Source organism: Heterodontus francisci, chromosome 12 (assembly GCF_036365525.1).
Source record: "Heterodontus francisci isolate sHetFra1 chromosome 12, sHetFra1.hap1, whole genome shotgun sequence".
In the NCBI taxonomy this organism is placed as follows: domain Eukaryota; kingdom Metazoa; phylum Chordata; class Chondrichthyes; order Heterodontiformes; family Heterodontidae; genus Heterodontus; species Heterodontus francisci.
In genome coordinates this window covers 93717438-93743347 of record NC_090382.1, presented here as the reverse complement: position 1 = coordinate 93743347, position 25910 = coordinate 93717438, and the positions used below count along the sequence as shown (strand labels likewise).

The 25910-nt window shown below is 40.8% G+C and overlaps 1 protein-coding gene across 14 annotated transcripts in view; it reads left to right on the top strand.

The window, feature by feature from the left end:
* The window catches only part of LOC137375999 (teneurin-2-like), an 812476-nt gene that overhangs the window by 64737 nt on the left and 721829 nt on the right, over nt 1-25910 (top strand). For all 14 annotated transcript variants that reach the window (XM_068043888.1, XM_068043886.1, XM_068043879.1 and 11 more), the window contains exon 2: nt 390-659. In XM_068043888.1, the coding sequence (XP_067899989.1) occupies nt 390-659 (270 nt within the window). The remainder of the gene's footprint in view (nt 1-389; nt 660-25910) is intronic.

Genomic DNA, 25910 nt, shown 5'->3' with positions numbered 1-25910 from the left:
ATTCTAGTGAGGAGTGTGGGATATATTTTAGTGCGGAGTGTTGGGTGTCTCAAAGGGGGTTGTGGTGGTATGTGGGTGTATAAGAGAGCATTGTAGCTCGGATAAATTAAGAAGTATGATATTGAGAATATCGGAACACAAATGCAAAAATACACAGGCTGAAATAATTTCTGAAATGTTCATAGTTTTTTTTAATACAAATTCACTGCTCACATGATTTTCACTGTTATTATACAATTTGATTAGGAATCAAGATAAAGAGCTCAGGCTGGAAATGGCTGAGTTCCTTGCCACAGCTCACTGTACATATCTAATACTCTAGAGTATGATTGCACTGTCTCTGTAAGTAGGGAGTGCGTGATGTGTATCCTTCTTTTGTTTATGTGCAGGAGCCAATTTCACACTGACAGAACTGGGAATCTGTGAGCCCTCCCCTCACCGCAGCACTGCTTATTGTCCAGACATGGGGCTCCTCCATCGTGGATATTCCCTGAGCGACGCTGACTCTGACACAGAAGGTGCCATTTCTCCAGAGCATGCTATTAGGTTATGGGGGAGGGGCATCAAATCCAGACGCAGCTCAGGGCTGTCCAGTCGAGAGAATTCAGCCCTCACATTGACCGATTCAGAGAATGAGAAGGAATCTGATGAGGAAACAGGTATGTGTGTTTAAAAGCTGGTCAAAGCACAGCTTTCAGTCTTGCCACCCCTTGGAAATGGGAAGCTGCTGTTCATTATGGTTTCTACTGTTTTTGCTGCAGTGGTATGGTAAAGAAGATAAGTTTGTAAAGAAATCCATTTTACTCCTACTTCCAGGGGGACCTGTGTCAATCTATCATGCTGCTCATGATACTTTAGAAGGCTTCTTCTTACCTTCTGCTTTAGGTCCAGAGGAAGTTCAGAGAGTGGCAACATAAGATAATGAACATCAGTGATGAAGTCATGGCACTGGCATTTCACCATGGGCCAATGCCCAGCTTAGTGGCTAAAAGTTTGAAACAAATTATTAATTTTGCTCAGAATTGTTCATTCTTTCAGGGCACAAAAATATATATGTCAGATTTTTTTCCCGAAAATACATAACACATAGCCAGCGCACAGAGATTGCTCTCATGCACCTCTTGGTAATGCTAAAATTATTTAATGAACAATTTTAAACACTTGCACCATTAAAGCACTGATTTGGAGCAATCTAGCTGACTGCAGTATCCTGGGGTAAGATCATGGTGCTGTACCTTCACCAGAGGGCCACATGTTGACCCTTTCATCTTATTATAGAATCTCTTTACATGAGAACAACAAAGTCTTTGAACTGTAATAAGGGTACCAGGTTTTACTTTGCCGGGAGGTTTCCTGCTTCCACTTGTGAATGTATCAGCACAACATATGGTTGATTTATATGCTAACACCTAAGCTCATTCAATTTGCTGTCTGACAAGCTAATCATTAAAGCAGGATTTGATTATACTTAGATGCCTTTTTTGACTTCTGGCTGGGCACTTCTTTGTGCGTTTGTGTGCTTTTTGTGTGTGTGTAGATCCAATTTTGGTCCCCATACATGGTGGATATCAACTCTGTGGAAAAAGTGCAGGGCCTGATTGCAGAATGATACCCTGCATTTATGATGATAGTGCCCAAGAGGTAGGGCTGTTTGTTCTGGCTTCGTGGGATATAATTGAGATTTTTAAATGGATGTAAAGATTGGACTAGGTTTGGTTGTATAGGTCATTGAAGATAAATAAGGGATGTAGGACTACGTGGCATGCATAGAAAATACGTAAGCCAAGAGCTAGGTTAGATGCCATGAAGTGTTTCTTTTCACAGAGTCATTGACCTGTGGATACGAAATACCTAAACATACAATGGGTGTTGATATATGACAGTACTTTGAACAGGAACATGACAAGTTCCTGATTGAAGAGGATGTTTCAAGTTATAGAAAGTAAGTTACTAGTTAACTTTGAAGAGTTCTGAGTCTCCTAGAGTTTGGTTTGATTGCCTTAAGGAATTAGAGAGTTTTTTCTGAATTCGCTGATTTTTTCCCCCCCTTTTTTGCCTCTCCCAAGATAGGTTTAGGCCATTAATATATGTGGTTGCATCAGGAGGTGGAGTGGGGCTGATTACGGACCAAAAAGGGGATTTACGCATGGAGGCAGAGGCATGGCTGAGGTATTAAATGAATCAGAACAGAAAGTGCAAAAAAAAAAGAACAGAAAGTGCTGGAAATACTGAGCAGCTCTGGCAGCATCTGTTTAGAGAGAAACAGAGTTAATGTTTCAGATCTGTGACCTTTCATCAGAACTGTATTAAATGAAAACGTCGCATCTGTCTTTACCAAGGAAGAAGATGTTGCACAGGTCATGGTGAAAGAGAAGGTATTTCAGACTCTTGAAGGGTTTAAAATTGATAAGGAGCAAGTTGGATAGGCTCTCGATACTTAAAGTTGATAAGACACCAGCACTGGATGAGATGCATCCAAGGATACTGAGGGAATTGAGAGCAGAAATCGCAGAAGCACTGGTCATAAATTTCCAAACTTCCTTAGAGGACTGGAGAATTGCAAATGTAACACCCTTGTTCAAAAAGGGTGTCGAGGTAAGCCCAGCAACTACATGCCAGTCAGTTTAACGTCAGTGGCAGGGAAGCTTCTAGAAATGATAATTCAGGCCAAAATTAATAGTCACTTGGACAAATGTGGGTTAATTAAGGAAAGCCAGCACTGATTTGTTAAGGGCAAATTGTGTTTGATTTTTTTTTGTTGAGGTAACAGAGCGGGTTAATGAGGGCAATCCTGTTGTTGTGATGTAAATGGACTTCCAAAAGGCATTTGATAAAGTGCTGCACAATAGACTTGTGTGCAAAGTTAGAGCTCATGGAATAAAAGGGACAGTAGCAACATGGATACATAATTGGCTGAGTGACAAGAAACAGAGAGTAGTGGTTAATGGTTGTTTTTCGGACTGGAGGAAGGTTTATAATGGAGTTCCTCAGGGGTCAGTTTTAGGACCATGCTCTTCCTGATTTATATGAATGACCTAGACTTTGGTGTACAGAAAACAATTTCAAAATTTTGGATGATACAAAACTTGGAAGTGTTGTGAATTGTGAGGAGGGTAGTGTAGAATTTCAAAAGGACATAGACAGGTTGGCGGAATGGGCGGACAAGTGGTAGATGAAATTTAATGCAAAGAAGTGTGAAGTGCTTCATTTTGCTGGATAGAATGTGGAGAGACAATATAAAGTAAAAGGTACAATTCTAAAGGGGGTGCAGGTGCAGAGGGACCTGGGTGTATACGTGCATAAATCATTGAAGGTGGCAGGACAAGTTGAAAGCGTGGTTAATAAAGCATACAGTATCTTAGGCTTTATCAATAGGGGCATAGAATACAAAAGCAAGGAAATTCTGATAAACCTGTATAGAACACTGGGTTTGACCTCAACTGGAGTATTGCTTTCAGTTCTGGGCACCACACTTGAGGAAAGATGTGAAGGCATTAGAGAGGATGCAGGAAAGATTTACGAGAATGGTTACAAGGATGAGGTTCTTCATTTACAAAGATAAATTGGAGAAGTTGGGACCGTTTTCCTTGGAGGAGAGAAGGTTGAGAGGAGATTTGATTGAGGTATTTAAAATCATATGGGGTCTGGGCAGAGTAGATAGGGAGAAACTGTTCCCATTGGTGGAAAGATCGAGAATGGGAGGGCACAGATTTAAGGTAATTGGCAAAAGAAGCAATGGCGACATGAGGAAAAACTTTTTCACACAGCGAGTGGTTAGGATCTGGAATGTGCTACCTGGGAGTGTGGTGGAGGCAGGATCAGTCGAGACATTCAAGAGGGCGTTGAATTATTATCTGAAAAGGAAGAATGTGCAGGGCTACGGGGAGAAGGCGGGGGAGTGACACTAAGTGAATTGCCCCTTCAGAGAGCTAGCACAAACATGACAAGCCAAATGGCCTCTTTCTGTGCTGTAATCGTTCTATGGTTCTATATTATCATGTCTGGACAGGGTGGGCTTGATGGGTCTAAGGTTCTTTTCCCTTCTTTCCCCATGTTTGAATCTGTGTGAGTCAACCTGCCACACAACAGTCTGATGCAGCATAGCAGAGCTGGGGACACGATAAATTTTTCAAAGCCTTTGATATGAATGAAAATCTGATTAGTAGGATTAAGGTCAACATTGATAAAGTTTCTATTGTTAAATGAGCTCACTGAGATTCAGCTGGCTATCTGAAGCTTCGTTTAACCCACGTAGCTGCTGCAGACCTAAATGTTGATCACATTCATCGAGGAAACTTAAGACAAATGAGCATGAACAAGCTACAGAACATATCTTTATTTCCCAGAATCATACCGCACAGAAGGAGGGGATATGACCTGTCTCAACTCTCTGAAAGAGCTACCAATTAGTCCTACTCCTTTTACTCTTTCCTCATAGCCTTGTAACTATTTTCCTTTTTAAGTATATATACAATTCCCTTTTGAAAATTGCTATTGAAATCTGCTTCCACCGCCATTTCAGGCAGTGCATTACGATCATCATAATTCGCTGTGTAAAATAAATTCCCCTCATATGGGTCCTTTGGTCACTGACCCTCCTGCCAGTGGAAATAGTTTATCCTTATCTACTCTGTCAAAACCCATTATAATTTTGAAAAAAAAATATTATTTTGCAGATGTGTATTGAATCAAAAGAATGAGAATGAAGCCGGGTTGTGAGAGATGATTAAGGAGAGCATGTATGAGGGAGCATGTATTCACTGATGTAGTTTTGCAGTCGTATCTTTCATTCAAAATTCATGCCATTGGTCAACTGTCTAGTTGTCTATTGTTGCATAAATTGATCTTAATCATTTTTCTGCTTTTTTGCTACAATAGCTGTACTAATAACATGATGGAGCAGAACCTTTTTTTGCTACCACTAGTTGTCAGTAATTCACGTAGCTGCCATGGTGCCTTTTGTTGGGATTGCATGTGTTTTCAAAAGTTCAGCCATGTAGGAATAGATAATTGTGCAGCACTGTAAATTTCCAATATATTGTACCTTCAAATGTGGGTCACAGCTGTCATAATGTGAATGGAGGATCTGTCTGCCTCTGTCCCTTCCTGTATTCAGTTAGGTTGTATTGGTTGTAGGTAAGGAATTATTTGTCTTAGTGAAAGTTTAGGGGTACAGAACAGCTTAGATGCAAGTGAGTGGCAATCAGTCTCAGTATAGGTAGAGGGGGAGGACTGTGATTTTCTCATTGTGAAGTGGGGCATGATTGCCTCAGTGTGAATGGGAGCCCATCGATGCTGCTTCTCTGAATGAGAACTGTGCCTGGCTCAGCTTGAATGGAGGCCTGTAGTTATCTCAGTGTGAGTGGTAGCCTGGTGCTGTGGCAGTGAGTGGCTCAGTGCAAGCAGGATTATGTCCCTCCCCTCGCAAGTTTGTCCTTGTCTCGGTAGAAGGGGGAAGCTTAATGTCTGACTAGGAATGTGGGCTGTGCTGGGCTTGGCCCACAGTGTTCACACTGGTAAACCTATTCTGACACTTTTCAGTGAGAGATACTGTTTCCTGCAGTCTCAGAAGGTCTTGTTAGCTGTGTAAGATGAAAATGTGGAAGCAAGTCCCTTGTTGAATGCTGGTGGAAATGGTATCCAATACTGTGCCAGACAATTGAAAATGGCCTCATAGGTGTCAGAAGTTATGCACAAAAAAAATTGCAAGTAATGACAAAGAAAACTAGAGATTTATAATTGAAGTTGCTGGTACCACGCTCCCATGCTGTTTATTTTTCTTTTTAAATGAACATCTTCCTTTGTTCCTTCTTAACATGAGAGTTCCTAATATTACAAACTGTTACAAACATTTTACATGCCTGACTGACCCCAGCTTTGTCAAAAAATTTTGTTGCAATGATGCTGTAAAAGAACAGATCATTTACAATTGGGCTACTATCCATATCCCTCTCTGTACATGCCCATATCTTGCTACCCAGCTTGCTGCGCAATCTGGCCATGTCAGTACCAGTGTGTGCTTGCTGCTCAACCCTGTCAGCCGCAACCTGTGCTTCACAACCTAGCCCTGTCAGTAATAATTTGCACTTCACTGGATAGCCCTATTAGTACGTGCTTCTGTCTGACCGCCTAGCCCCATAATAACAGTGTGCACATTGCTGGCTAGCCCTGGCAATCAATACAGCATCTTACCACTGGTCCTGCAGTAACAGTGTACATCTTGTTGGTCAGCCCTATTAGTGCATGTCTCACTGGTCTGCCCCTGCAGTAAATGCTTGCAAGTTTCAGCGCAGTTCTGCCAATTGAAGCTTGTGTCTCATTGCCTTGTCAGCCCTGAATCTCATTGCTTGACCATGTCAGTATCAATCTGTGCCTGGCCAGCCAGCCCTGGCAATATCAATCTCAACACCCAGTCCTGCCTGTACCAGCCTGTACCTTAACACCCAACCATGTAGCACAGGCGTGTGGTTCAAAATCCTGTCAGTATCAAACTCTGTGCAGTAGCAGGGGGGTGAGAAGACCATGGCTTCAAAAGTGATACTTCGGTTGTGTGGATGATAATGAAATTACCTCTTGATCTTTACCAAGAAACTTTACTTCAAAAAATAAAAAGATGTTTTTTAGGATTGTTTTAAAAAAAAATCAGTGGGCAACAAGGTTAATTGTTACATGGTGATGTCATTGCTGTCTAAGGGCAGCAATAGAATATCACACGATTCAAAGCTGAGTGACGGGAACACAGGAAAATTCAGCCCACTAAAGTTTATCCCTGTAGAATCTTAACTACTTCATCAAAGTATCCAATTGTAATTGGAGCAGACCAATTTTTTTTTGCCTTTACCAACCTGATTGGTGGGATATTTGAAACGTAGCATTACTCTTTGAACTAATATTTCATCAGGACAGCATGTATTCCATGTTTTACAATATTCACATAATACATACTTAGCTTAAGCATGACTGCTGGTCACTGAAGGTTCAGACACTGCAATGCTACTGTAAGCCTGTCCTTGCATGCGCATATGAAATGCAGTGTTTATGAGGTGTTTTCCTCCTGCTCATCAGTTTCAGTAACATCAAGGTAGCATGCAAGAAAAATCAATGCAACTCAATTGATCTGGTGATCCTAAATTACATGTAATATAGGATGGTAACACAGTAGTTTATGTAAAATAAATGGACAAATCTTCTGTACTGTAGTGTAATTTCCATGGAGTGCTCCATCAGTGCAATGTAGGACATCTTGGAAAATGCATTTCATTCTAAGAGATGTTGGCCTGACAAAATAAGCATCTTGCAATTGCCTGTCATGTCATTAAATAGTGGTGCCAAATTGATGGTGCTTGGTGTAAGGTTCAAGCATTCAGTAAGCGGTTTAATTTGGACCCAGGAACCTTGAGAGCTGTGTGTTGACAAGCTCGCCTGAGACTTGAGATAAGCTTTGATTGCTCAGTGGCTAATGAGAAAGTGATAGATTTTGTACAATGGTTTATGACTGTAACCAGCAGTCTATGCTTCTTATCCTTTTCCTTTTTTGTTGCAAAGGAGGTTGAAATAAGTTTGTTACACATCATCCTTGTGTTTCATGATCTGTGAAAGGGATAAGGAAGATCTAGGAAGTTTGCATGCTCTTTGGTAGATCTATCTGCATTCCTGGCTCCATATCAAAGCAATCAGTCTATTATGAAGCACTTTGCATCAAGTTGCGCTGGTAAGCACCAAGTGTAGAAATAATAACCTGAGAGAAAACCTTTGCGCACAGCAATGCTTGTCAAAAAAAATCAACTCCAGAGAGAATGTAGAAGTTTCTCTATTAGACAGGAGATGTATGAGATTTGGGAGCTCTGGATATGGCCCGAACAGAGCACGATTTTTAAAGCTACTTTCCAACTCTCACAATTTATAAAAAAAAGACTTGCATTCATATAGCACCTTTCATGATCTCAGGACATTCTAAATTGCTTTCCAGCCAATAAAGTGCTTTGAAGTGCAGTCATTATTGTAATGTAGGAAACATGGCAGTCAATTTGAGCACAGCTCCCACAAACAGCAATTTGATAATGGCCAGATAATATGTTGTAGTGTTTGCTTGAGAGATAAATATTGGCCAGGACACCAGGAGAAATCTCCTGTTCTGCTTTGAATAGTGCCACAGAACTTTTTACACCTAACTGTGAGGGAAGACGGGGTCTCGGTTTAATATCTCATCTGGCAGACAGCACTTCCTCAGTACTACATTGAAGTGTCAGCCTGGGTGTTGTGCTCAAGGTTCTGGAGTGGAACTTGAACCTCTAGCCAGGGGTTGGCAACATGTCCATACACAGACACCAGTGTCCATGGTAAAAATTTTGAGGTCTGTGGCTAGTCATTTCAAGGATGAGAAATTTCCCATTAGTTGCTTCTTTCCGACCACTCTGACTTTAAAATAAATTGCAGCTGACAGGTGCTTAGAGCAGAGACAGCACTTCCAAACCTCAGACAAGTTTGTGGTTTTCTGACGGGTTCTGAGAGAGGGGGGAGCGTACAGCGAGATAAAGGGGGAGAGGGAGAAAAGAGAGAAAGAGAGAGGGGGCAGAGAGAGAGCAAGAGAGAAGGGGCAGAGAGAGAGGGGGCAGAGAGAGAGAGGAGAGGGGGTGGCAGAGAGAGAGAGAGAGGACAGAGAGAGATGGGGAGACAGAGGGGGGGGCAGAGAGAGAGATGGGAGGCAGAGAGAGCGAGATGGGGCAGAGAAAGAGAAGGGGAAAGAGAGAGAAGTGGCAGAGAGAAAGAAAGGAGGCAGAGAGAGAGGTAGAGAGAGGGGGGCAGAGAGGGAGGAATGCGAGGCAGAGAAAGAGAGGGGGCAGAGAGAGAAAGGGGAAGAGAGAGAGAGAGAGGGGGGCAAAAAGAGATGGTCAGAGAGAGAGAGAAAGGGGGCAGAGAGTGAGGGGGGTGACACAGAGAGGGGGGATGACATAGAGAGGGGGACACAGAGGGAGAGGAGAGAGACAGACAGACAGAGGGAGAGAGAGGTGGGAGAGAGAGCGATCAAGATCACTCCTGAGAGATGGTCATCATCTATCTATCACTCCGCATTGCTGCAACAACTGTGCAGGCAAACATTGACTACTTGTGCAAGCAGAAAACTGTCAGGTATCTCATTAAATCAGTGTCCAACATAGTGACCAGAAAGTAAGCCAATAAATTAGTCCTGTTATTTGAAGCTTTTTCACAAAAATGCACCTTTGTTGTTGTTTTGATTGATAGTGACATAATTTTTTAATGCCTTTATCTTTCCAAAATTGACTCACCAGCCCCTTATGTTGACAAGAATTGTAATGTGCCCCCCCCGCTATGCAAAAATATAGGACACCCCAGCCTGAAGCCTTTAACTTGTGTTTTAAAATAACCTAGCAGCTAGATTATTTTAAAACACATGTTTAAATACTTGTGTTATGTGAACTCATTTTAAAATGAGAAAAGTCACTTCGGGAATGTCTCGATTTCTATACTCCAGCATGCATTACTTTCACCTGGGACACAAGCTCAGTAACATGCCGAAAGTTGCTCTACGTTTACTTCTATATAAATGTCACAATTCCGCTGCTATTCATTTGGAATCATATTTTTCCAGAACTTGTATTGAGGGGAAACAGGCAACAAAATCCAAGGAATAGAAACATAGAAAATAGGAGCAGGAGTAGGCCATTTGGCCCTTTGAGCTTGCTCCGCCATTCATTATGAACATGGCTGATCCTCCAACTCAGTAGCCTGTTCCCACTTTCGCCCCATACCCTTTGATCCCTTTAAACCCAAGAGCTATATCTAACTCCTTCTTGAAAACATACAATGTTTTGGCCTCAACTGCTTTCTGTGGTAGTGAATTCCACAGGCTCACCACTCTCTGGGTGAAGAAATTTCTCCTCATCTCAGTCCTGAATGGTTTACCCCATACCCTTAGACTGTGACCCCTGGTTCTGGACTCCCCACCATCGGGAACATCCTTCCTGCATCTACCCTGTCAAATCCTGTTAGAATTTTATAGGTTTCTATGAGATCCCCCCTCACTCCTCTGAACTCCAGCGAATATAATCCTAACTGACTTAATCTCTCCTCATACATCAATCCCACCATCCCAGGAATCAATCTGGAATCTCCAGAAGTCAACACTGTAACTTCCTCATGATACAAGAGTGCGGTGCAATGGGGCTGTGTGATATTGGCAAAAAACAGGATGGTGCTGACCCATATACAATAGTTGATAAATACAATGTAATGCTTTAATAATCCTTAAACTATGATGAACTGTCTACAATTCCTTAACACAATCTATGCTGCATTTTCAATTTAAAAATTATTGGGGAAGACATAGTAAAAATGTATTATGTTTCAATGACCATGTTAGAAAGTCATTAACTGATTTTTTTGCTGCAAATTGGATTAAAGGATAAGTTTTATAAATATGTCAAAGATCAGTAACTACAATGTGCATCATTTACTATCCAGTTTGTGGGCGGATAACCTGAGTGGACAATGTCTTTCATAACTTGTCTGTATCATATAATTACATGACGTTAAAAGTGCACCTTTGCTAACAGGTAATAGATTTGGCTTGAACATAAATTGGCTAGTCTGGAGTACAATCTTACAGATAGTGACTAAACATTTCGTAACTGAATAATACATATAGTAACAATTGCTCAACATTTTGCAGAAAAGCTGTTTGTTAATAATTATCTTGTTAGAGTGGAATCAGAATCGATAGTGACAGACTGAGATATAGATATAAGTGAATTTAAGAGAGTCACTTTATTGGAGGAACTGAGGGTGCTTGTTGTTTGTAATTGTGTTTATCTAATTTTGTCACTAGCTTTAGTGAGGAAATGTAATTTTGTCCATGAGAGATTCTGTTATTTCAGTATTTTAGAATCGAGGGCCTAGTTTAATAGCCTGTCAAGATGAATAAACTAATCTTGGCTACCGACCTTTAATCTCTCTGTCCCTTCCTGTCCAACTCTGTTTTCTGCTTTACATGACTCTTCTGGAGTACTGTTTGTTGCATCCTATAAAATTCTCCTGATTTGGAGATCACTGCCCTTTAAGTGGCTGCCCTGTCTTCAGAAACATATGACACGCAGGTGGAGAATTTGCACAAACATTGACCATCATGGGTTAATTTGACTTGTGACAACAGCAGTGTAAGAAATAGTCCATCTTCTTATTGCTCATTTTTCTATTGCCTCACCTCAGTATCCACAATAACAATCCACTTCTTGAGTTTCATGGTTTATTGAATGAATTTGCACTCCTGACACAGTGTGAATCCACAGAGGTCATCCGATAAGGTCCATCTACCACCCCATGACATGGTGTAGCTAGCTCTATTCTGTCAACAAAAGTAATTTGCATTGGCATTGCATACTATTTTGCTTGATAGCTAGCTAATACGATTGTGCTGCTCTCCATTGATGTTTGTATGCTTAGATACTTTATTTAAAGGGAAAGATGTGTTTTAAATTGGACTGTGTTTTGATGGCATTATATTAGCTATATACGTTATATACCGATTAAGTGCCCCATGTCCATGGCTGAGTCAATAATTTTGTCAAATGTCCATGGTGCAACATGTCGCTGCCTATCACAGCCTATAGCCTTCTGACTCCGAGGTGAGAGTGCTACCATTGAACCACAGCTGATACTTTGAATAAGGAAAATTTCTTTACATAGAAAGTTATTACAACAAGGAGTCCTTTGCCGCAGAAAGTGGCCAAGGCACAAACCATTGTATTTTTGAAGGAAGAGTTGGATAATTAGAAATGGAAAGATAGAAGTCCATGGGGTGAGTGTGGAGCTGTGGGGTTAGTTTTGGACTGATCTAGAAAAGAGTTGAGACAGACCCAAGGGGCTGATTGGCCTCCATCTTTATTTTAAACTTATATGGTTTCATGGTGTGGTATGAAATTTAAAAAAGTATATTCCAATTTCAATCAGTGCTTAAGAGGAAGTTGTACATTGTCCCTCCCATGTTCCTAGATTAAAAAGAGAAAAAAAGCAACATGTAGTCCCACTGCTAATTGCTGTCCAGTGACCCTGGAAATTTTGCGCTGAGAAAAACCAGCTAAGAATAGGATTAGTCCATCATGTTCGTTTGGTTTAATTGCTTTCCCCCACTCTGTACAAACTTGGACATATCAAATGGCCGTTTGAACAAGGGTGTCTCAGACTTACATTGAACTGTACTGAGGCTTTCAGGACATAGACTGCTGAAAGGTGAAGTGACTTTTCAATGTGAAGTTTGGATAAATCATTGACAGAATTATGGAGATCGCTACTGACGTTAAATGGATGTAGCAGAACGATTGGGGGATTGAGTTGAATCTCAGATAATTACTTGAATTTATTATGTAAATGTTTTCCAAGTAACAAATTTGGCTCAGTAGCCTAACTAAATATGAACTGCTGCCATTATAAGGTTAGTATTCTCACTGCACCTTAAAGTTACTGGAGGAAATTAATTTGAAAGAAAGAATGAAATACAGTATGAAGGGCAGTAAAAGGAATAGAGTTGAGTAGGAGGTAAAGATGTAACCAAGGATCAGGGAAGGATAAACAGACAGAGATGCAGGGAAAGATTGAAGTCAGTTGTAACCTGAAAATCAGGCAGTTTGCTTTTTATGTCTGCTACTGAAAACTAACTCCTACCCTGGGGTTTTTCCTATTGAAATTTTCCTGTCTTGCTCCCACAGAGACAACAACACCAAGTCCAAGAAAGAGTGGATTGTACATGGATGGATTTATTTACTGTGGCTGGCAAAAATGCATTCAAACTGATTTAAAGGAAATGACTGAAGGAAACTTGTCTCTCTGGCTTTAGCATATTGGGAAAATGCTACTTGGCGGTTTTTGACATGGGGCCAAGAAGGATGATGTAACAATCATTATTACGGAAGAGGTAGTGTTGGGCAAGCTAAAGGAGCTAAGGATTGATAAGTCTCCTGGCCGTGATGGAATGCATCCCAGAGTACTAAAAGCGATGGCGGGAGAAATAGCAGGTGCACTGGCGGTAATTTTCCAAAATTCGCTGGACTCTGGGGTAGTCCCAGCTGATTGGAAAATAGCAGATGTGACGCCACTGTTTAAAAAGGGAGGTAGACAAAAGATGGGGAATTATAGACCGGTTAGCTTAACCTCTGTAGTGGGGAAGATGCTTGAGTCTATTATCAAGGAAGAAATAGCAGGGCATCTCGATAGAAATTGTCCCGTTGGGCAGATGCAGCATGGGTTCATGAAGGGCAGGTCATGCTTGACAAATCTTTTGGAATTCTATGATGGCATTACGAGCAAGGTGGACAATGGGGACCCAGTGGATGCGGTGTACCTAGATTTCCAAAAGGCCTTCGACAAGGTGCCGCACAAGAGGCTGCTGCATAAGATAAGGATGCATGGCGTTAGGGGTAAAGTATTAGCATGGATAGAGGATTGGTTGACTAACAGGAAGCAGAGAGTAGGGATAAATGAGTGCTATTCTGGTTGGCAATCAGTCACTAGTGGTGTGCCTCAGGGATCGGTGTTGGGACCGCAATTATTTACAATTTATATAGATGATTTGGAGTTGGGGACCACGTGTAGGGTGTCAAAGTTTGCAGATGACACTAAGATGATTGGCAGAGCAAAGTGTGCAGATGACTGTGAAACTTTGCAGAGGAACATAGATACATTGAGTGAGTGGGCAAAGGTCTGGCAGATGGAATACAATGTTAATAAATGTGAAGTTATTCATTTCGGTAGGAGTAACAGTAAAAAGGATTATTACTTGAATGGTAAAAAGTTGCAGCATGCTGCTATGCAGAGGGACCTGGGTGTCCTTGTGCATGAATCGCAGAAGGTTGGTCTGCAGGTACAGCAAGTAATTAGGAAGGCAAATGGAATTTTGTCCTTCATTGCTAAAGGGATTGAGTTTAAAAGCAGAGAGGTTATGTTGCAGCTGTATAAGGTACTGGTGAGGCCGCACCTGGAGTACTGTGTGCAGTTTTGGTCTCCTTACTTGAGAAAGGATGTACTGGCACTGGAGAGGGTGCAGAGGAGGTTCACTAGGTTGATTCCGGTGTTGAGGGGGTTGGCTTATGAGGAGAGACTGAGTAGATTGGGATTATATTCATTGGAATTCAGAAGAATGAGGGGGGATCTTATAGAAACATATAAAATTATGAAGGGAATAGATAAGATACAAGTAGAGAGGATGTTTCCACTGGCAGGTGAAGCTAGGACAAGAGGGCATAGCCTCAAAATTAGAGGGAGCAGATTTAGGACTGAATTAAGAAGGAACTTCTTCACCCAGAGGGTTGTTAATCTATGGAATTCCTTGCCCAGTGAAGTAGTTGACACTTCTTCAGTAAACGTTTTTAAAGCTAAGGTAGATATCTTTTTGAACAATAAAGGAATTAAGGGATACGGCGAGAGCGCGGGTAAGTGGATCTGAGTCCACAAAAAGATCAGCCATGATCTTATTGAATGGTGGAGCAGGCCCGAGGGGCCGGACGGCCTTCTCCTGCTCCTAGTTCTTATGATCTTATGTGGTCCTTCTGGTGTTCTCAGTATGTTGGAAAGTCATGACGATTGAAAATAAGAATTCTAAAAAAGCAAAGATGATTTAAAATATTCCCTACAAAGGACAGTGAACCTACTTCCTCGACTGGGGAACCCAGAAGAAGGGGAAGAATCTTAAAATTAGAGCTAGTCCATTCAGGAGTGAGACAAAAGGGCGCTTTTTCACACTAAGAAAGTGGAGATATGGAATTCTTGACTCCAAAAGGAAATGGATGCTGGATCAAACTGAAATTTTCAAGACTGAGTTCAACAGGATTTTTATTCACAAGAAACGCTGGAAATACTCAGCAGGTCTGGCAGCATCTGTGGAGAGAGAAACAGAGTTAACATTTCAGGTCAGTGACCCTTCTACAGAACTGGGTGAACCCAATCTGAAGAAGGGTCACTGACCTGAAACGTTAACTCTGCTTCTCTCTCCACAGATGCTGCCAGATCTGCTGAGTATTACCAGCATTTCTTGTTTTTATTTCAGATTTCCAGCATCTGCGGTATTTTGCTTTTATTTTAGAATTTTTATTAGCTCTGGGTATCAAGGGATTTAGATCAAAGGTGGGTAAATGGATTTGAGGTACAGATCAGTCATGATCTAATTGATTGGTGGAACATGCCTGAAGTACTGAATGGCCTACTGCTGTTCCAATGCATCCATTGTTAAAGAGTTTAAGAATTTCTGTTTTTTCTACTGAGTGAATACTTGACAATATTTTTTATATTGAGGCATTAAACCATTAACAGTAGCCAATCGGGCAGATGATATACTGGGAGACACATTGATCAGGAAAGAGACAGAGAAGAATACTGGATTTAAATTCTTTGGAACTTAATTTATTTTTTAAAAAGTCTTTCCCAGGGTGGAAAGGGCTATCACCAGGGGGCATAATTTTAAGGTGATTGGAGGAAGGTTTCGGGGAGATGTCAGAGGTAGGTTCTTTACACAGAGAGTGGTGGGTGCGTGGAATGCGCTGCCAGCGGTGGTAGTGGAAGCAGATACATTAGGGGCATTTAAGCGACTCTTGGATAGGTACATGGATGATAGTAGAATGAAGGGTAGGTAGTTAGTTTGATATTAGAGTAGGTTAAATGTTCGGCACAACATCGTGGGCCGAAGGGCCTGTGCTGTACTGTTCTATGTTCTATGTTTCTATGTTCTATACTATATTTGTGGCTTAATCTCCACGAAATAGCATGGAAGCACTGCACTGCAGGGGCTGGGCTAAGGTATTGCAACTTCTACTTTTTATACTACACTAAATTTAGGAGAGTGCTATGCCTTAAGGATGGCAGGAACCTGTCATTTGGTTTGTGTTGAGATCAGTATGAAAACGTATGGTAGGAATGGTTCTGGAAACGTGATGTCATCAATTAAATTAGTTTTAAAATTGTGTTTTAAGTACCTGATGCAAAGTATTTGTGGCTGTTGATTTCAATTTTGTTCTCACATTCGTACAATACAATTAGTTGGCACGGCTCAATTGTTCCATCACCATCTACTGATGGTCATAATGAAAGATTTCAGCATGGTTTAAGCTCTATGAAAGGACTTGTGCTTTAATCAGCTCTCTGTCCACTACTTCAGCATAAAACACATTAAAGGCATGGCAACAGAATATCCCAGCCAGCTTGAAAACCTATTTGCAATGAATTCTTTCCCAAGGCCAACAAATGGACGCAATGCAGCACAGCATGGCTGAAAGTAAAGATACAAGACAAACACAAACTAAATGAAGCAGACAAAGCACAGTGACATACAGGAGATGATAAAGGTCTATACACAACTCAATATAGTGTGATCTTTTCCCATTTCAATGTTGTTAGCTCAGTGTCACTACCATTTGGCAAGAATATCCAACTGTTAGTTGAAAATTCAACTTTGACTCAATACTGATGGGGAGTAAAATTGTATCATAACCTTATATGCACCAAAATTTACTTGTGTGTTCAGATAAACACATAAGCTGCTGCCTCTGCAATTCTGCATGAACCAATTTTCAGTAAGTAGGGGCTAAATTATTCAATCACATATTATAGGGAAGAAATGCCAGTACTCTGCATTGTATGGTAAGTTTGCAAAAGTTGATTTCCTGCAAAGTTCTAAAATTGCAAACAAAAACATTGGGTCGAGGTCATTTCAAGAAGACCATTGTTCCAGCTTCAGAGATGTAGAGTGGTAATGTCATTTACAGCATAGAATGAGGCTATTTGACCCATTGAGTCCATGCCATCTCTCTGTGGAGCAATCTGGTCAGTTCCAGACCCCGCTCTTTACCCATAGCCCTGCAAGTTTATTTCCTTCAAATGCTCATCCAATTTCCTTTTGAAATCATTGATTGTCTCCATTCCACTACTCTCATGGGCAGTGAGTTCCAGGTCATTACCACCCTCTGCATAAAAAAAGTTCTTCCTCACATTCCCCCTGCAACTCAATCTGTGCACTCCCATCCTTGTTAATGGGAACAGTTAATGGGAACAGTCTTTCCCTATCTAACTTAAACAAGCCTGTCATAATCTTGTACACCTCAATCAAATCTTCCCTCAATCTCCTTTGCTTCAGGGAGAATAACCCCAGCTTTTCCAGCCTAACCACGTAACTAAAATCCCCATCCCTGGAACCATTCTGGTAAATCTCCTCTGCACCCTCTCAAGGACCCTCACATCCTTCCTAAAGTGTGGTGACCAGAATTGCATGCATTACTCTAGTTGGAGCCTAACCAGAGCTTTATGAAGGTTCAGCAAAACTTCCCTGTTTTGTACTCGATGCATCTATTTATGAAGCCCAAGATCCCATCTGCTTTGCTAACCACACTCTCAATATGTCCTGCCACCTTCAAAGATCGATGCACATGCACCCCTAGGACCCTCTGTTCCTAAACACTCTTTAGAACTATTTATAGAATTAAGTCTACATTGCCTCAGCCTATCTCTTATGCAAAAACACATCACCTCACATTTGTCTGTATTAAGTTCCATCTGCCACTTGTCTGCCCATTCTGCTAGCCTATCAATGTCCTGTTGCAGGCAGTTCATATCATCCTCACTGTTTGCCACTTCTCCAAGTTTGGTACCGTCAGCAAATTTTGAAATTCTGCTCTGTATTCAAATATCCAAGTCATTTATATATAGCAAAAAAAAGCAGTGTTCCTAGCACTGACCCTTGGAGAACACCACTGTCGATCATCTTCCAGTCTGATAAACAACCATTTACCACAACTTGCTGTTTCTCTCCTTAAGCTAATTTCTTATTCAGTTGGACACTGACCCTCCTATTCCATGAGCCTCAATTTTGTTAACTAGCCGTTTATGTGGTACTTTAACAAACGCTTTCTTAAAATCCATATAGATAACATCCACTGCATTCCCATCATCAACCTTCATCAAAAAATTCAATTAGATTAGTCAAGCAAGACCTGCCTTTTGCATATCCATGCTGGCTCTCCTCAGTTAACTCAAACCTCTGCATGTGCCTGTTGATTTTTTCCCCCCTGATTATTGTTTCTAAATCTGCGTGAAAATGATCAAACACCATCCAAGATGAAAATGTAAAATGTTTTTTAATCATTTCCCAGGAACATGCCAGTGCTCAGCTCCTGATTCCTGAAAATGGACTGATTGAGCTTGGCAAGCCTAGTTGAACAGTTAGTCTCTCACTCAAACCAATTAATTGAGTGCAGGCTAGTTTTTCCTGTGGGAATGCATAGAAATAATTCTGCTCTTCATTCAGAACAAAATAATTGTTTCATGATCAAATGTCTTATATTGTGACTTTGGCAATATGGCAACTCACCAGGAACTCAGTAATAATTCCTACTGGTACTAGAGACAGCAGTTGAGAATGGGATGGTTCTCTGGGCAATGGGCAGCCTGAAAATAAATGATAGAATATGGGTAACAGTTACAATATATGGAATAGATAGAGCAGCACAGTGGGGATGGGGGACCTGTTATTCCACAATCTTCTTATAACCAATGTACATTTACCCCTAGAGAATGCACAAAGTGAAAATACAGGTTAAGGTAGTTTGTGATGTTGACTTTGGCTGTGCACTATAATGGTATTTTGGTTTTCAAATTTAGCCTGGATATTGTTACTGGAAATCAAGAAATAAATTTAAGATGTCAAGAATTCCTTGGCCCATTTTTGCAGATGGCAGCAGTGTTGTTTTTCATGGCTACTTCAGATGAAATCCTCTGTCCAACAACACACCTTTGAAAGATAAATGGAAATATTACATTGGGCCTGATGGAATATGGCATTTAAATTGTGAATGGAGCTAACCACCTAACAAGTAAACAATGGCATCAATAATGAAGAAAGTTCAGTTGATTATTTTAAAATGTGTTCACAAGTTTTGGGTGATGCTGGCAAGGCAGTATTTATTGTCCCTTCACAGTTGCACTCAAATGGTGGTGGTTGGCCTTCTCCTTGAATTGCAGCTGTCCATGTAATGATGCTGCTCTTATTATAGTGTTAGGTAAGGAATTGCAGGCTATTGACCCAACAATAATAAAGGAACAGCAATATGTATGCAAGTCAGAATGGTATAATACTGGGTGGGAGACCTTGAAGTGATGGTATTCCTGGAATATTACTGCTCTTACCCTTCTCAGTGGTAAGGTTCACAGGGGAGTGAGGTTCTGTTGAAATAGTCTTGATGCTGCAGTGCAGCTCACAGATTATATAAACTGCAACCACACTATACCACTGGAGGATTTTCCCTTTGATTCCCACTGATCTGTGTTTTTAGGGCTTCTTGGTGTCATGCTTGGTCAAATACTTCCTTTACACTGAAAGTGGCTAGTCTTAAGTTTTTTTTGGCATGCAACTCTTGTTTCCATTCCTGGCTCAAGGCTGTGATTAAGTGTGGAGCTGCTTGGCTGTAGCAGAACCTGAACTGAGCATTGATGAACAAGTTATTAGCAAGTTTGTGTTGCTTGATGGCACTATTGATGACTCCTTCCATCAATTTGCTAATGATTGGGAGAAGGTTGATAGGGTAGTAAATAGGATGGATTTGTCCTGCTTTCTGTAGATAAAACATACCTTGTGTGTTTTTACATTGTTGGTATAAGCCATTGTCATAGCTATAATGTCATACCATTAACTACCATTGACGTAGCTACACTAGAATAGCAAGAGGCCAGCTAATTCTAATGCAGGGGTTTTAAGCATTACAAGCAGGATGTTGTCAGGTTTCATATCACTTTGTCACTTTTTAATATTATGTGAAGTGAAGTAAACTGAACAGAACTGGCTGAGGACTGACATCTATGATGGTGAGGACTTCAGGAAGAGACTGAGGAGATCATCCACTTTGCCCATTTGGCTGAAGACACTTGCAAGCACTTAAGTCTCGTCTCTTGCACTTGCATGCTGAGCAACACCTTGTTTGAGGCTGGGTGTATTCAAGGAGCAATAACATACTATTTCACCTTGACCAAAACAATAGTACCAGAGGTATGTTTGAAGGGGCTAAGTTCAACTAATGTGTGGAAGTAAGCAAGTAGTCAATTTATGAAACAGGTTCCCCAGGGAGACAGTGAAAGTGTTTAGTATTGATTAATTTGATTTACTAGATAGATTTCTTTCAGAAAATAATATTTTGGGAAACAGTGTATAAGTAATTTGAGCCACGATGTGCAAAAGGTAGAATACTTAGGAGGAACAGATTACTTTGGACCTATGATTCTCAAAACACAGGAGGTTTACTCATGTCTTGTCTGGGTCTATTGTAGATGCACTGATAGAGATTGATTGCTATGATTAATCAACACTCAATTATTGTTGTACCATGCAACTACCAGGATGGTAGAAGGCATGCGCGGTAGACTTTGTTTTTTTTTGCCTGGTAATATTTATATGCCTATGAAGCTTCTCCCTCTGTTTGTTGCCTGTTTGGCCATCCTGACTGGATGTGATAGTGTTTAAAGCTTTTCTCTGATATGCTGGCTGGGGCATCATTTAGCTGTCTCTATGACCTGCTGCTTTTGATGTTTAGCATTCAGGTAGCCCTGTGCAGTACTGTCAATAGATTGGAACACAAGTGAAGCTATGCCTGGCGTTACTCCAGGCATACCCTCCCCGTTGAACCAGGGTTGGTCTTGCAGTTTGATGGCAATCGAGAAGTGAGTGAGAAATGGCTATGAGGTTACAGACAGTGGTATACAATTCTGCGACTACTGCAATGACAAAGACATGGGTAAGCCAAAATGGAAGAAATGGGTAAAACAGTTCCAAAATGAGAAGCAAGTAAATGGAAATTGTGTGGGAGAAAGGGGCACGATAATGAGGGAGAATTAAGATCAGAAATTGTCGACTTTAGGAATTTAGCTATTGACTTCAACAACTCATTCTTTATAAAGCATTTTAGGATTGCATGACATTCAGAGCATAGTTGAAGTCTTGTCCAGTGAAGGTATAAAATGCATGTAAAAGTTTAACTTTGAGCAGTAACTAGTGATAGTTATTGTAATATCTACTTTTATCTATTCCTGTCATTGCAAAGGAGATAAATGTTCATGATTTAATAATTGTCCTAAATGCAAGTTCAGTATACTGAATACAATTCTGTATAATGAAATAAATCATGTAAAGAGTGAAAGTAAGAACAAAAGCAGCAATTTCAATAGGTTTATAAAATATGCCTGCCGAGGGAACTCTGATGCATATGACAACTTAACACATAGAAATGCAAAATAAGGGCTAAAATGGATCTTTAAGTGTTTTCTTTTATTGGTGCGGAACAAACCAAATCCAGGGAGAGTTTATGCAATGCCAATAATAAGTTTTCAAGCCCAATTCATATATTATTTACTAAAATAACAAACTATAGGCTTCACTGGCCTGAACCCTAAATTCTTGAGTTAGATTTTAAGCACACACATTCTGATACAGTAAAAGATTATAATCTTGAAACTACCTAAACCGTTTATGAAATGTAAAGTGCAACTGTGTATGTTTCATAATCCTTTTGTAGTCTTAAGATGCAGGTTTCATCTTCAGCTCATAGAATCATAGAAAGTTTAAGGCACAGAAAGAGGCCACTTGGTCCATTGTGTCTGTGCCAACCGAAAAACGATCCACCTATTCTCATCCTACCCTCCAGCATTTGGTCCGTAGCCCTGCAGCTTACGGCACTTGAGGTGCATATCCAGACTTCATTTGAATGAGTTGAGGGTCTCTGTCTCAACTACCCTTTCAGGCAGTGAGCTCCAGACCATCACCACCCTCTTGGTGAAAAAAACTATTCCTCATCTCCCCTCTAATTTTTCTACCAATCACTTTAAATCTATGCCCCCTTGTCACTGACCTCTCTGCTAAGGTGAATAGACCCTTCATCTCCACTCTATCCAGGCCCCTCAAAATTCTGTACATTTCAATCAGATCTCTCCTCACCCTTCTCTGTTCTGAGGAGAACAGTCCCAGTCTATCCAATCTTTCCTCATAGCTGCATTTTTCCAGTCCTGGCAACGTCCTCGTAAATCCCCTCTCTACTCTAAATAGGGCAATTACATCCTTTCTTTAATGAGGTGACCAGAACTGCGCACAGTACTCAAGTTGTGGCCTAACCAATGATTTATACAGTTCCAGTATAACCTCTCTACTCTTATATTCTATACCTCGGCTAATAAAGGAAAGGATTCCATATGCCTTCTTAACCACCTTATCGACCTGTCTTGCTACGTTCAGGGATCTGTGGACATTCACTCCAAGGTCCCTTACTTCCTCTACACTTCACAGTATTTTCCCATTAATCGTGTATTCCTTTGCCTTGTTTGACATCCCCAACTGCATCACCTCACACTTCTCCAAGTTGAATTCCATTTGCCACTTTTCTGCCCATCTGACCAGACCATCAATATCTTCCTGCAGCCTACAGCTATCCTCCGTGCTATCTACCACGCGGCCAATCTTTGTGTCATTCGCAAACTTCTTGATCATGCCCCCTACATTTAGTTTCAAATTGTTAATATACACCACAAAAAGCAGGGGACCCAGTACTGAGCCCCGCAGAACGCCACTGGAAACAGTCCTCCTGTCGCTAAAACACCCGTCAAGAGTTACCCTTTGTTTCCTGCCACAGTATTTTTGTATCCACCTTGCTGCATTTCCCTGGATCCCATTGTATTTTATTTTTTTAACCAGTCTGCCATGTGGGACCTTGTCAAAAGCCTTGCTAAAATCCACGTAGACCAATCAACACTACTACCCTCATCTATCTTTCTTGTTCCTTCTTCAAAAGATTTGATCACGTTGGTCAAACAACATCTTTCCTTAACAAATCCATGCTGACTCTCCTTGATTAATCTGTGCCTTTCTAAGTGACAGTTTATCCTGTCTCTCAGAATAGATTCCAATAATTTGCCCACTACTGAGGTTAGACTGACTGGCCTGTAATTATTCGGTCTATCCTTTGCTGCCTTTTTAAACAGAGGTACAATGTTAACAGTTTTCCAGTCCTCCGGCACCACACCTGTATCCAGTGAGGACTGGAAAATGAAGGTCAGACCCTCTGCTATTTCCTCTCTTGCTTCTTTTAACCGCCTAGGATACATTTCATCTGGCCCTGGTGATTTATCAACTTTCAAGGATGCTAATCCCATTAATACTTCCTCTCTCGCTATGTTTATCTTATCCAATACTTCACACACTTCCTCCTTAACTACAATATCTGCATCATCCCCCTCTTTTGTGAAGACAGACACAAAGTATTCATTAAGAACCATACCAATATCTTCCGCGTCGACACATAGCTTTTGGTCATTTACGAGCCCTACTCTCTCATCTGAAACCCTGGTGCCTGTATCCTAACTCATATCAAATCCCGTTCACACATCACCCCTCTGCTCGCTGATCTACATTGGTTTCCGGTCTAGCAACACCTCGATTTTAAAATTGTCACCCTTGTTTTCAAATCCTCCATGGTCTTACCCCTCCCTATCTCTGTAGCCTCCTACAGTTTTATAACTCTCTGAGCTCTCTGCGCTTCTCTAATTCTGACCTTTTGCACAATCCACAATTTTCGTTGTTCCACCACGGGTGACCATATCTTCCCTTGCCTATAACCTAAGCTCTGGAGTTCCCCCCATAAACCTATCATTCTGCCTCTCTCTCATTCTTTAAGATGCCCCTCAAAACCTACTACTTTGACCAAGCTTTTTGTCACCTGTTCTAATAGCTGCTCGTTTAGCTCAGTGTCACATTTTGTTCGATAATGCTTCTCTGAATGCTGTTTTTTGTCTTAGTTCATGGCACAATGCATTTTACAAAGCTGTGCATTGGTTTCTACTGTGAATTTAACAATGGAGTACTAAGGAGTAAAGCAGCAAGTGATTGTAGCAAAATAGGATGCTATAGGTCAACCTCAATCTGACATGTGGAAACCAATCTGCTAAAGGCTAGTGCTTTCTTTTTAAGCTCAGATTGTCACCAATTTAAAGTACTTGTTTGAAACATCTTCTCCCTTGTTGTGCGGACGTTAACCCTGATCAGCCAGTGCAACTCCAGTAGTCAAATGCACTCCTACCAAACAATTCCAGGGAACCTGTCTGATTGTAATTTCCATTGAACCTATTGTGACTAAAAGTTGGACGATCTGCTCTGCTAGTTTACGCCCCAAGCAATGAAGGTGAAGTATATTCTTGTTGTTTTCACAAGGTAGGTTCAGATGGAGAAAGTCTTTCAGCTCCCATTTGATCTCATCCTTCCAGAAATACAAAATCTACCCTCTTCCATTATAGCATCAGCTGTTTCATAAATGGCTCATGTCTTGAACTCAACAATCCTTCTAATTCTTACTCACTCTCTATCTAAAGAAATATTTTTTGACCTTGGTCTTAAATTTGCCCTTCCAAACCCTAAACCTGTGTCCTGATGCCCTGGAGTATCTGAAAGTATTGTTTTGAGCCTACGATATCTGTTCGATTAAGTATCTAATATACTTCTATAAAGCCAACTCTTAAGACATCTCTTTTCAAGGCTTGTGCACTACATTCAGAAAGGAAGATTCTGATCTTAATACTACAGGGCTTAAAAGCTGTGTGATGTTATTGTATAACAGAAGTGATTTCATCCTTAGACTCCCAGCAATGCTCTCTGCCATACTGTTGCGGGTAGATGCCAATACGCTTTACACTATTATGAATAAATTGAAGTCATTGCTTGCACTAAAAATGAATTATGCAATTTGGCAATCCAAATAAAGCAACAAAGTGGGAATTTAGTGCTAAAAGAATTGAATTATCAAATAATTTGTATTAAGCAACTGTAATTTAAGAGTAGACCATGTTTTGTGTGCAGAAAGAATTTACTGTTTGGGCACCTGGATATTACATGGAGGAATCATTAAATTCAGGGCTACAATTAACAATTAATTAATGTAAACTGAAGTAAATTACTAACCAATTTCTTTCAGAATAGCTATTAATTGTTTCTTCAACAGTAATGAACAATATCCAACTATCTTCATTGCAATATGCTGTTTAATGTTAAAATCCAAACAATCATTGTGGAATTATTAACCTAATTTTAAATTGTGAAATTATTAATCATTCTTTTGTCTCCTCATGTTATGAGGAAAACAACATATATCTTCATAAACAAGCAAGTGAATTACTGTTATTAAATAAGTGTCTTTATAGTTCATGTGATCTTCTGGACTGGTTTTGATTGCCTGAGAGGGTCTGGGAGGAATTTTCCAACGTATTCTTCCTCTTGTGGGCCCAGGGACTTTTCTCTTTTTTTTTGTGGGAGGGCGGTGGGGTGGGGGGGGAGGTGGTGGGGGGTGGTGGCGGTGGTGGCGGTGGGAGGTGCTGGGGTGCGGGTAGCAGGGGATGGGAGATATTGTTTAGTCAAGGTGCTCCAGCCATCATGGTGTGGGGTAGGCATCATGGACCAGTTAGTTTTTTCTTGACCATCAATTTCATATACTCGTGGACATTTTAGCTTGCAGCACACTGATTATCAACTAATAGCGCTTGATTGCCACTTTTGAAGAGCTGCATTAGATATCTATGCCATCAGTCTCCTTTGAATGATCATAGATGGATACCCATCCTCTATTGTGTGTGGATGTTTTGGGTGGGGAAAATATATTTTATGTATTCCACAAGAGCCAAGTTGTAGGAATTGATGACAGAACTTATCATAATAAGAGAAGAGTAAGGTGATCTGCCTGGTGGCCACTTTGATGCATAAACTTGCCGTGCAATTAAAAGTACCCAGACCATTGAAGGGAAGGCACTAAATGCAGATTGGAAAAGCAACAATTAGGACAATGCTCAACTGACAACCATCTTATCAAACCCCTGGATCCTTAGGTCTTGAAATAAGT